Here is an 11,830-nt window from a genome sequence, read left to right as displayed (position 1 = left end):
GCTTCACTTTAGGAGAAGACTGAGTTTTATTTTGAAGGAACAAAGGAGCAGCTTCACTTTAGGAGAAGACTGAGTTTTATTTTGAAGTCAGACCGGGTGGTGACAGACTCCTCCCTCTTCTGAAATAAAAGGTTGATGAGCAGCGCTCACTTACCAGAACTCTGTATTCCACTTTGTCCGCTTTGAGCTCAAGTTGGACTTTCCTCCTCAGGGTCAGCTTCACCCTCCGGCCCACAGCATCCCGCACACTCTCTGAAACACAGAACACCTGACGGTTCACAGCTGATCACAGACCAAGACTACAGGAGACCTGGACCTGAAGGGAACCAGGTCAGGAGCACTCAGGGATCTGGACCTGAAGGGAACCAGGTCAGGAGCACTCAGGGATCTGGACCTGAAGGGAACCAGGTCAGGAGCACTTAGGGATCTGGACCTGAAGGGAACCAGGTCAGCAGCACTCAGGGATCTGGACCTGAAGGGAACCAGGTCAGGAGCACTCAGGGATCTGGACCTGAAGGGAACCAGGTCAGCAGCACTTAGGGATCTGGACCTGAAGGGAACCAGGTCAGGAGCACTCAGGGATCTGGACCTGAAGGGAAACAGGTCAGGAGCACTTAGGGATCTGGACCTGAAGGGAACCAGGTCAGCAGCACTCAGGGATCTGGACCTGAAGGGAACCAGGTCAGCAGCACTCAGGGATCTGGACCTGAAGGGAACCAGGTCAGCAGCACTCAGGGATCTGGACCTGCATGCACGTAAATCAGCTCATATTATTGGCTGGCTGACGATTTAAGTCGAGTCCTTAAAATGATGATGTGGACTCGTCACATCCTTCTCCCTCCTGTCACCACCTCTCTGTTGGGGTTGATTTTGGCGCCCCCAGTGGACAAGGAGGCTCATCTCATGAAATCTCTGCTTGTCTTAGTGTTGAGTTCCTGAATCTGAATCAGAGTTTGTGTCTGAGAGTGAGCCTTCACTCCCCTGGCTTCGGCCTTGAATCTGACATCAGTGTGGGCCGTGTAGAAAGACCCCCCCCCCGGCTCTCACAGAGAACAGTCTCAGGGTGATGCTCAGCGTCAGGTCAGGCCGATAAAACCAACAGCAGCAGGAAACAAAAAGCTCCATTCATCCCTGAGAGCAGTGGTAGAGAGAGAGAGCGGGCTGTGGACGGCGTATCAGAGAGCACGAACTAACCCTAACCCCCCCCCCCCCCCCACCCCCCACCCCGACTATATTTCACTTTAGCTCTCTGATGACGGTCTTAGATATTAAACTGAACAATGAAGGTTAAAATGACCTCTCCCAGGAGTGAACCAGACTGTAATTATTCATTTTTTAAGCCTGAGTGACCTCCCTTTTGTCCCTGCAGGGGGCGCTGGAGTCCCCCGTGTGTCCCTGCAGGGGGCGCTGGAGTCCCCCGTGTGTCCCTGCAGGGGGAGCTGGAGTCCCCCGTGTGTCCCTGCAGGGGGCGCTGGAGTCCCCCGTGTGTCCCTGCAGGGGGCGCTGGAGTCCCCCGTGTGTCCCTGCAGGGGGCGCTGGAGTCCCTGTGTGTCCCTGCAGGGGGCGCTGGAGTCCCCGTGTGTCCCTGCAGGGGGCGCTGGAGTCCCTGTGTGTGCCTGCAGGGGGCGCTGGAGTCCCTGTGTGTGCCTGCAGGGGGCGCTGGAGTCCCCGTGTGTCCCTGCAGGGGGCGCTGGAGTCCCATGGATGGCGGTCTCCGTGCTGGAGATGCTGTCTCAGGCTAACTTTGAGTCAAGCTAACGACAGGCTGAGAGCTGAGGCGGGTTTTAAGCCTCCTGACAAACCGTTACACGGCGCCCACCTGTCAATCAGCTCAGCTACACGCCTTATTGTGAATAACTCTGATCCTTCATCCAATCAAAACTGCTGAGTCATCAAAACATTCCCCCCCCGTACAGTGTGTGTGGATGGAGACATGAGCTAATCACACCTATTTGGTTTTTTGAAGCAGGCTGTAAACATGTTTTTGCTTTTATAACTGAGGATACAAGATGAAGAAGTGAAGATCAGCTGGGGAAACAAAGTAAGCATAAAGTGTTTCTGGTCTTTGCTCCAAATATAACATGAATCCAGCAGCAGTTTGTGACTCTGTAGAAACCAGCTCTCTCTGAACGCTCTGTTTTGGTGTGTGCGTCTCTTTAAATGCAACAAGCCCCGCCCCCTGAGTTTTCCCAGCAGACATCACTCCTCTGTGGAGAATAAAAATGGCAGACCTGTGCAAAAGTTTGTCTCTGGTCTGGAGGTGGAGTCCAGGGGAGGGGAGGGGCTTATTTAACCAGAATCCAACTTGTGATGTCACAAACTGAGAAAATTTGAAACAGAGTTTTTTTCTCTGTGTTGTCAGACTTCTGCAGACCACAAACAAAGGATGGATTTATTTCACATGTTGTGGGCTGACAGACTCTCAGGTTACCCACATGCATGTTCAAAAACACTGTCAAAGTGGATTTGTCATCATGCGTCCCCTTTAAAGACACTTTAAAAGTCCCAGAGTCCTTTTTGAATCTAAAGTCAGCAGCTGATGTTTCTCTCTCAAAGTGGACAGCAGTGATTTATAGGTTGTTACTCAGTCATCCAATCAGGATGTGTTGATCATATCTCAGGATCCAAAGGAATTTCACAGGACACGCCCCTCTCCCAGAGCTTTCCCCCCAACACACACGCACGCGCGCGCATACACACACACACACACACTTCAGATGAGGAAGTGATAGAGAAAACCTCTCAGGTAACCCAGCGAGCCCTGCAGCCATGAAAACAACGTTTTCCCAACAAACAGCAGAAAATGAACACAAAGTGAAAGTTCAGAGCAGAAAGTGTGTGTGCTGTTTTAAAGTCAACACACACACACACACACACACACACACACACACACACACACACACACACACACACACACACACACACACACACACACACACACACACACACACACACACACACACACACACACACACACACACACGATCATCACACTGAATCCACTATATGTGCAGTCATGGATTCTGATTCTGGTGTTCAAAGTGAGACTTTAATCCTGCTGAGTCCACACTCATGTATCATGTATTCACAGACTGAACCGTGAAGGAGAAGAAGTCAAAGTGAAGTCTATAAAGTGAACATGGTTCGGTTCCCCGTGAGTCCGGGTCAGGACGGGTTCTTACCGGACAGCTCGTTGGGAATGTCCGTTTTTCCTTCCGACATTTCTTCCACCGCGGAGAGCACAGAGGAAGAGTCCGGCGGCGGGGGCAGCACAAGCGGGGAAAAGTCGAGAGGAAAGGCGGGGAGGAACCGAACCGAACCCGGACTAGGAGCGCGTGACGGTGTCGGTGCGAAGTCCTGTCTCCTTCCGTTAGCGTCCGTCACCTGTCCACACCCAGCTTACCTAACTGTTACTGTCTGCATCCATTCCTCACAACATGTCTGTACACACACACACACACACACACACACACACACACACACACACACACACACACACACACACACACACACACACGCACACGCACGCACACGCGCGCACACACACGCACGCACACGCGCACACACGAAGGACTTTGACATCGGTTTAAAGTTGTTTTAAAGTTACACACACGAACAGTGCAGAGTCGGTGTGTGTGTATGCGTGCGCGCGCGCGCATGCGTTTATGTGTGTATTATGAAATCCAAGACATTTGTGCACTCACACTCTTCAGTGGTCCCTCCTCCTCCTCCTCCTCCTCCTGCTCCTCCTCCTCCTGCTCCTCCTCCGAATTGTTCTGTGGGAAAATCAAAGTTCGCTCATTGTTGTGAAAGTGGAGCAGCAGCGACCCCTGGTGGTCAGAAGAAGAACCTGAAGATAAACAGTTTCATTTGACATCTTCATGAAAGTCCAGCAAAGTCTGACTGAAGTGGTTTATTAACGTGTGTATGTGCAGGGACGTCTCCATGACAACAGTGAAAAGGTGTTACACCTGCTCATAGGTCACATGATGTTGGAAAGCTTCACGCTGCTTGAGTGCAACCAAAACTACAAACCGAGAAATGTACATTTTAGAAAGTAAGAAATCAGAAGATGTGATTTTGATTTGTACTATTTTTACAAACACAGAGACAAATCTACACACGACGTCAACGAGAGTGAAACAGCCAGTTTGTTAGAACGACTTCAGGTGAATGATGTTCTGTCTGTCACACCTGATGTTGGAGATGCTTTTGAAACATGGAGAGAGGTTAGAACGCAGAAAGCTTTACAGACCCATGCAGAGCTGGCTAAACACTGAAGCTACAGTGTCCACCACATGCAGAGCTGGCTAAACACTGAAGCTACAGTGTCCACCACATGCAGAGCTGGCTAAACACTGAAGCTACAGTGTCCACTACATGCAGAGCTGGCTAAACACTGAAGCTACAGTGTCCACCACATACAGAGCTGGCTAAACACTAAAGCTACAGTGTCTCTACATGCAGAGCTGGCTAAACACTGAAGCTACAGTGTCTCTACATGCAGAGCTGACTAAACACTGAAGCTACAGTGTCCACCACATGCAGAGCTGGCTAAACACTGAAGCTACAGTGTCCACCACATGCAGAGCTGGCAAAACACTGAAGCTACAGTGTCCACCACATGCAGAGCTGGCTAAACACTGAAGCTACAGTGTCCACCACATGCAGAGCTGGCTAAACACTGAAGCTACAGTGTCCACCACATGCAGAGCTGGCTAAACACTGAAGCTACAGTGTCCACCACATGCAGAGCTGGCTAAACACTAAAGCTACAGTGTCCACCACATGCAGAGCTGGCTAAACACTGAAGCTACAGTGTCCACCACATGCAGAGCTGGCTAAACACTAAAGCTACAGTGTCCACCACATGCAGAGCTGGCAAAACACTGAAGCTACATTTTAAACACTAGGGGGCAGAGTTACAGACAATTCAAATTACATAATTTACATATTGAGCAAAACTACATTTCTGTTGGGCAGTGGGCCCATCAGAGAATAAACCTTCATAGAGGCAAATACGGTCGTTAACGTTCCAGTAAATCTCATTTCCTGCTCATTGTTGGAGGTTTTTCTCGGGGTTTTGTCAGAGACAGGTGTTTTACTTCGTTGTGTGTCTGTGGTCATGATGACTCTTCTGAGGTAACAGTTCGACCTGTTTGTTTCCTGGTTTATATTTCAGGATCTAATTCATCATCTATGACGAGGAAACAGGCCGTGTGCACGTTGCAAACTTCATACATATACAACGTGTGTGTACGTGTGTGTACGTGTGTGTACGTGTGTGTACGTGTGTGTACGTGTGTGAACGTGTGTGTACGTGTGTGTACGTGTGTGAACGTGTGTGAGCGTGTGTGTACGTGTGTGTACGTGTGTGTACGTGTGTGAACGTGTGTGTACGTGTGTGAACGTGTGTGAACGTGTGTGTACGTGTGTGTACGTGTGTGAACGTGTGTGAACGTGTGTGTACGTGTGTGTACGTGTGTGTACGTGTGTGAACGTGTGTGTACGTGTGTACGTGTGTACGTGTGTGAACGTGTGTGTACGTGTGTGAACGTGTGTGTACGTGTGTGAACGTGTGTGTACGTGTGTGTACGTGTGTGTACGTGTGTGAACGTGTGTGTACGTGTGTGTACGTGTGTGAACGTGTGCGAACGTGTGTGTACGTGTGTGTACGTGTGTGTACATGTGTGAACGTGTGTGTACGTGTGTGAACGTGTGTGTACGTGTGTGTACGTGTGTACGTGTGTGAACGTGTGTGTACGTGTGTGAACGTGTGTGTACGTGTGTGTACGTGTGTACGTGTGTGTACGTGTGTGTACGTGTGTGAACGTGTGTGTACGTGTGTGAACGTGTGTGTACGTGTGTGTACGTGTGTGAACGTGTGTGTACGTGTGTGTACGTGTGTGAACGTGTGTGTACGTGTGTGAACGTGTGTGTACGTGTGTGTACGTGTGTGAACGTGTGTGAACGTGTGTGTACGTGTGTGTACGTGTGTGAACGTGTGTGTACGTGTGTACGTGTGTACGTGTGTACGTGTGTGAACGTGTGTGTACGTGTGTACGTGTGTACGTGTGTGAACGTGTGTGTACGTGTGTACGTGTGTGAACGTGTGTGTACGTGTGTGAACGTGTGTGTACGTGTGTGAACGTGTGTGTACGTGTGTGTACGTGTGTGTACGTGTGTGAACGTGTGTGTACGTGTGTGAACGTGTGTGTACGTGTGTGAACGTGTGTGTACGTGTGTGTACGTGTGTGAACGTGTGTGTACGTGTGTGTACGTGTGTGAACGTGTGTGTACGTGTGTGTACGTGTGTACGTGTGTGTACGTGTGTGTACGTGTGTGTACGTGTGTGAACGTGTGTGTACGTGTGTGAACGTGTGTGTACGTGTGTGTACGTGTGTGAACGTGTGTGTACGTGTGTGTACGTGTGTGTACGTGTGTGTACGTGTGTGTACGTGTGTGTACGTGTGTGAACGTGTGTGTACGTGTGTGAACGTGTGTGTACGTGTGTGTACGTGTGTGTACGTGTGTGTACGTGTGTGTACGTGTGTGAACGGTGTGTACGTGTGTGAACGTGTGTGAACGTGTGTGAACGTGTGTGAACGTGTGTGAACGTGTGTGAACGTGTGTGAACGGTGTGTACGTGTGTGTACGTGTGTGTACGTGTGTGAACGTGTGTGAACGTGTGTGTACGTGTGTGAACGTGTGTGAACGTGTGTACGTGTGTGAACGTGTGTGTACGTGTGTGAACGTGTGTGAACGTGTGTGAACGTGTGTGAACGTGTGTGAACGTGTGTGAACGTGTGTGAACGTGTGTGTACGTGTGTGTACGTGTGTGTACGTGTGTGTACGTGTGTACGTGTGTGTACGTGTGTGTACGTGTGTGAACGTGTGTGAACGTGTGTGTACGTGTGTGTATGTGTGTGTACGTGTGTGTACGTGTGTGTATGTGTGTGTACGTGTGTGTACGTGTGTACGTGTGTGAACGTGTGTGTACGTGTGTGTACGTGTGTGTACGTGTGTGTACGTGTGTGAACGTGTGTGTACGTGTGTGTACGTGTGTGTACGTGTGTGAACGTGTGTGTACGTGTGTGTACGTGTGTGTACGTGTGTGTATGTGTGTGTACGTGTGTGAACGTGTGTGAACGTGTGTGTACGTGTGTGTACGTGTGTGTACGTGTGTGAACGTGTGTGAACGTGTGTGAACGTGTGTGTACGTGTGTGCACGTGTGTGCACGTGTGTGTACGTGTGTGTACGTGTGTGTACGTGTGTGAACGTGTGTGTACGTGTGTGAACGTGTGTGTACGTGTGTGCACGTGTGTGCACGTGTGTGTACGTGTGTACGTGTGTGTACGTGTGTGAACGTGTGTGAACGTGTGTGAACGTGTGTGTACGTGTGTGTACGTGTGTGCACGTGTGTGTACGTGTGTACGTGTGTGTACGTGTGTGTACGTGTGTGTACGTGTGTACGTGTGTGTACGTGTGTGTACGTGTGTGTACGTGTGTGAACGTGTGTGAACGTGTGTGTACGTGTGTGTACGTGTGTGCACGTGTGTGTACGTGTGTACGTGTGTGTACGTGTGTGTACGTGTGTGTACGTGTGTGTACGTGTGTGAACGTGTGTGACAAACTCACACGCTGGTTTCCAGCACGCCGACTCAGCTGCAGAGTCAAAGTGACAGTGTGTCCACACACACACACACACACACACACACACCTTCATGTTCAGTGGCAGCAACACACACTCTTTGATCTCCCAAATAAAGCGAGTAAAATCACAGAGGAAACATTGTGGTTGCTGTGGTTACGGGGAGCAATAAGGCGTGCAGCAGGGACACGATGTGCTTCAGTGGAAGTGTTGCAAAAGAGTTTACTCCTGAAAACTTGATTGTGGTTTGTTTAATGTTAATTATAATTAATACAAATATAGAAATATGGATTTCTCTTGACTGAAACACATTCAATGATTTGAATCATTGAATGTGAAAAAAAGCCCCGCCTACCTTCTCTGGTCCAATCAGATCCAGAGCATTCAGGAGCAGAATCTAAAGTTAGAAGGAGGACATACTGGCTGCTGCATTGTTGTCAGAGAAGCTTCAACACAGCAGGTTTCCTTCATGATCACACAGGAAGAGAGCAGCTCTCTGATTGGCTGATTGATCACAGAGGAGGAGAGCAGCTCTCTGATTGGTCCTTTAATGTTAATTATAATTAATACAAATATAGAAATATGGATTTCTCTTCGATAAACGACTGAAACACATTCAATGATTTGAATTAACACATTAGTTGAACATGACTCAGCAGAAATTCTGTGATGATGATGAGTTCACTTATTTGTGATGACGTCATTAGCGGGACGCAAAACATTCCTGGGAACTATTTACATCTGCTTGTTTTTTTTCTGCATGGATGAGGAGTGTCAGGACATAAATAGAGCCTCGGAGGACGCGAGAACTCCACGCTCCTCCTGACTGGCGGACAGACCTCTCCGGCTCATCCTCACACACACACACACACACACACACTAAGAGGTAGGAGACACGGAGAGCGCGCGCACTCTCAGCTGATTCAGACTGTGCAGGCTGAGGACACTTTGAGGAGATTCTTTATTTTTCAGATGTTACGATGGCAATCTGTGTTACCTTTGTTTCAGGTGTTATTCTAATATTCAAGGACCTGTTGAGAGGGTAATGAAATAAATCAAAGACTAATAGTCTCCATAGATCTCAAGGTGTTCTTACAGTTGAGGATTTGATGGATATTTTGAGGGAGAAGCGGGAAACAGGTGTTTTAAATTGACGCAGAGAGTCGATAGAAATGATCCGTTTTCAGGAGCACGCGCTCATTTTATTGGATTCTTTGTGACTGATGTCTCCTTTTTATGACATTATTTTCATGATTAGTGATCTCGTTCATTGCTGCTGTATTTTCATGTGTTACCTGATCCTCTCTTCCTCCTTCCTCTCTCCAGATGTTGAGGACATTCAGGAAGACATTGCTCGTCTTCCCGGTGCTGCTCCTGCCTCTGGTCCTCGGCGAGGCCGGGCCTCTGACCTTCAGAGACACGGACCCGACCACCGGCAGATCGCTGGAATGTGATCGGTGCCCCCCGGGGTCCTACCTGCGCGCGCGCTGCACGGAGACGCGCAAGAGCGAGTGCTCGCCGTGCCCGACAGGCTCGTTCACGGAGCTGTGGAACTACATAGGAAAGTGTCTGCGCTGCGGGGTGTGCGGACACAACCAGGTGGTGAAGACGGAGTGCAGTGCGGACAGAGACTGTCAGTGTGAGTGCCTTCAGGGATACTACTACAAGAAGAAGTACGACGCGTGCCTGCGCCACAGCGAGTGCCCGTCCGGGCATGAAGTGCTGACTCAAGGTAGGCTGACACATTTAGAGGAAGACATTCTGAACCAGGTGAGAGGTGCCGGGGTGTCACCGTGCTGAGGTTCTCTGCTGCAGTCAGCGCTGACAGCTACAGCAAGCTGTGATGGACACACTTCATGGTGCCTTCACTGTTCTCTGTCCTGTGAGAGCTTCAGTCAGTCAGGCTGCACACACTGCATCAGCAGTTAAAAGAAGTCACACACTGTACAGCACACTGTCAGTGACTGTGATTATTATCTCTAATTATAGAACCGAACTGGTTAGAACATGCACAGACAGCAGAGAAGTCATGTGATGCTCTGATGACATGTTTAGGGAATGTAGATGGGACAGAAGTCAGCATCACTACAAAGACTCTATTTCCCATAATGCCATGTGGGAGGAGTTTGGTTCATCCTCAGGGACTCCTGTGTTTTTTAATATAAAGGGATTTAAAAACAGCTGACAAAGTCCGAACTAATGAAAGCAGAGTGAAAGGCTTTCAGCCTGAAGAGTACTGCCCCCCAGAGGCCCACCGAGGTCACTGCATTTACAATCCATACAAATCTTTACCATGATCTTTGAAAACTGAACACGTGTGATAACGTCTTTATTCATTAATATTTACTAGAGAAGAGGTTGTGTTGGTTTAGAATCAAAGTGTGACCCACCTGAGGTCACTGAGGTCACTGAGGTCACTGAGGTCACTGATCAGCTGATCTGTTGTTGCTCCTGCAGGTACAGCCGATGAGGACACAACATGCCGAGTTTGTCCCAACGGTACGTTCTCCAACACCGTCTCTGCTCTGAAGAACTGCACGCAGCACACAAGCTGCGGCGCCGCGGGGCTGCAGGTGGCGTTGAGGGGGTCCACGTGGCACGACAGCGTGTGCATGAGCTGCAGCGCGTCGGCTTTGAAAGGTAAGATCACAGATTGCTCCAGCTGGGAGGAGAACGGTGCTGGGTTGTGTTTTTACGTCGACTCAAACTTAAAATACTTCAACCAGTTTTCCAAAGAAGCAATGCATGCTGGGATTTTTACTCGACATGAAACGCAGTAGATTAAACTCTGACAACCGATCAGAAGCGAAGTCTTCATCACAATATGCAGCGTGGTCGATCATTAACCTTCTTCCTTCACTTCCTGCAGACGGAGCGGACTACCTCAAAGAAATCCTCCCGTCTTTCTTCGTCCACCACAGAATGATGGTCAGGAGGCTGCGCCACATCCTGCGCAAGCTCCCGTCCGAGGACGGTAGAAAGCACGAAGGACTCTCTGAAATGCACGCGTCAGACCTCCACAAGCGGATCAACGCCTGGGTCGCCACGGCCACGGCGGCGCAGATCCGCCAGCTTCCTGACATCCTGATGAAAACGGGAGCGGTCGGCGCCAGAGAGCGCCTGCAGCAAAAGCTGAGCAGGATCGACGCTCATGTGGCCCAGCTGTGCGGTCGGAACCAGCAGGGGGGCGCGCCTTTCGTAGTTGAAGCAGTTGAAGCTTGAAATAAAGCCGAGGCAGGAAGGAGGTCATTCCTTTTATCAGGAATCCTCCAGGTTAGACTCCTCCTCCTTTCTCAGAGTGCCTTCCTTTCTCTCCTCTTCTCTAAACCAACCTGCAGTCCTGCCTTATTATGAAGTGTGCAGAGCGGCGTGCATGTTCAGGAAGAGTCTCCTGTGTTTGAATGTCCAACACGTCTCCTCACTGTCCCAGCGTCTCCTGTCACTTTCTTCTTTACAGACCAAACTGCTGTCAGGATGCTCCTTCGTGTCTGCAGCTTAACGTGTGTGAGGAACACACAAAAGTCGTTGTGTTGGGATGTTGCTTCCTCTGCCTGAGCGCTGAAGTCTTAATTTATTTTTTTTGTAATTTATGAAGTTTCGATGTTTTTGTACAGAAAGGCATGTTTGTGAGTGAAGGTGGATCACATGTGGCTGCTTCAATAAAGAATCACAAATCTGATTATTCAAGTCTTTTCTGTGTGAAGAAACACAAACAGGAGAGACATAACACACATCACATCAAGTCATTGCTTTGACCTTCACTGACCTTTAATCAAACATCAAGGTGTTTCTCTCACGTGATGCATCACAAGTGGTCGAATGGAAACGCATGCAAGGTCTTTATATAAAAGACTGCAGCCTCTACCATCAGTGTGATGAATGTGTATGAATGGATGAGTTAATACTGATGGACTCTGCAGCAGCCTCTACCATCAGTGTGATGAATGTGTATGAATGGATGAGTTCATACTGATGGACTCTTTACTCTGCAGCAGCCTCTACCATCAGTGTGTGAATGTGTATGAATGGATGAGTTCATACTGATGGACTCTTTACTCTGCAGTAAAGATATAGAATCTATGTAGATAGATAGATAGATAGATAGATAGATAGATAGATAGATAGATAGATAGATAGATAGATAGATAGATAGATACATCTGCAGATGTCGTCGGTTC

At 49.1% G+C, this 11,830-nt stretch overlaps 2 protein-coding genes across 2 annotated transcripts in view; both read left to right on the top strand.

Annotated features, from left to right (window-relative positions):
* LOC306839903 (ribosome biogenesis protein bop1-B-like) overlaps positions 1–123 on the top strand; it is a gene marked incomplete at its 3' end in the record, with an annotated part of 8,195 nt that extends 8,072 nt beyond the window's left edge. Inside the window, exon 9 of the mRNA XM_079368849.1 lies at positions 88–123. Coding sequence (XP_079224975.1) covers positions 88–123 — 36 coding nt within the window. The remainder of the gene's footprint in view (positions 1–87) is intronic.
* A 5,005-nt stretch (positions 124–5,128) lies between these two features.
* LOC306839902 (tumor necrosis factor receptor superfamily member 6B-like) lies at positions 5,129–11,059 on the top strand (the record flags this gene model as incomplete). Its single annotated transcript, XM_079368848.1, has 5 exons — positions 5,129–5,142; positions 8,661–8,694; positions 8,979–9,384; positions 10,110–10,292; positions 10,522–11,059. The coding sequence occupies 5 exons, from the start codon at positions 5,129–5,131 to the stop codon at positions 10,872–10,874; spliced, it is 990 nt and encodes a 329-aa protein (XP_079224974.1). The 3' UTR covers positions 10,875–11,059.
* Positions 11,060–11,830: the final 771 nt, after the last annotated feature.

Source organism: Symphodus melops (assembly GCF_947650265.1).
Source record: "Symphodus melops genome assembly, chromosome: 18".
In the NCBI taxonomy this organism is placed as follows: domain Eukaryota; kingdom Metazoa; phylum Chordata; class Actinopteri; order Labriformes; family Labridae; genus Symphodus; species Symphodus melops.
The sequence above is the reverse complement of the archived record's forward strand: the minus strand, read 5'-3'. Positions and strand labels throughout refer to the sequence as shown.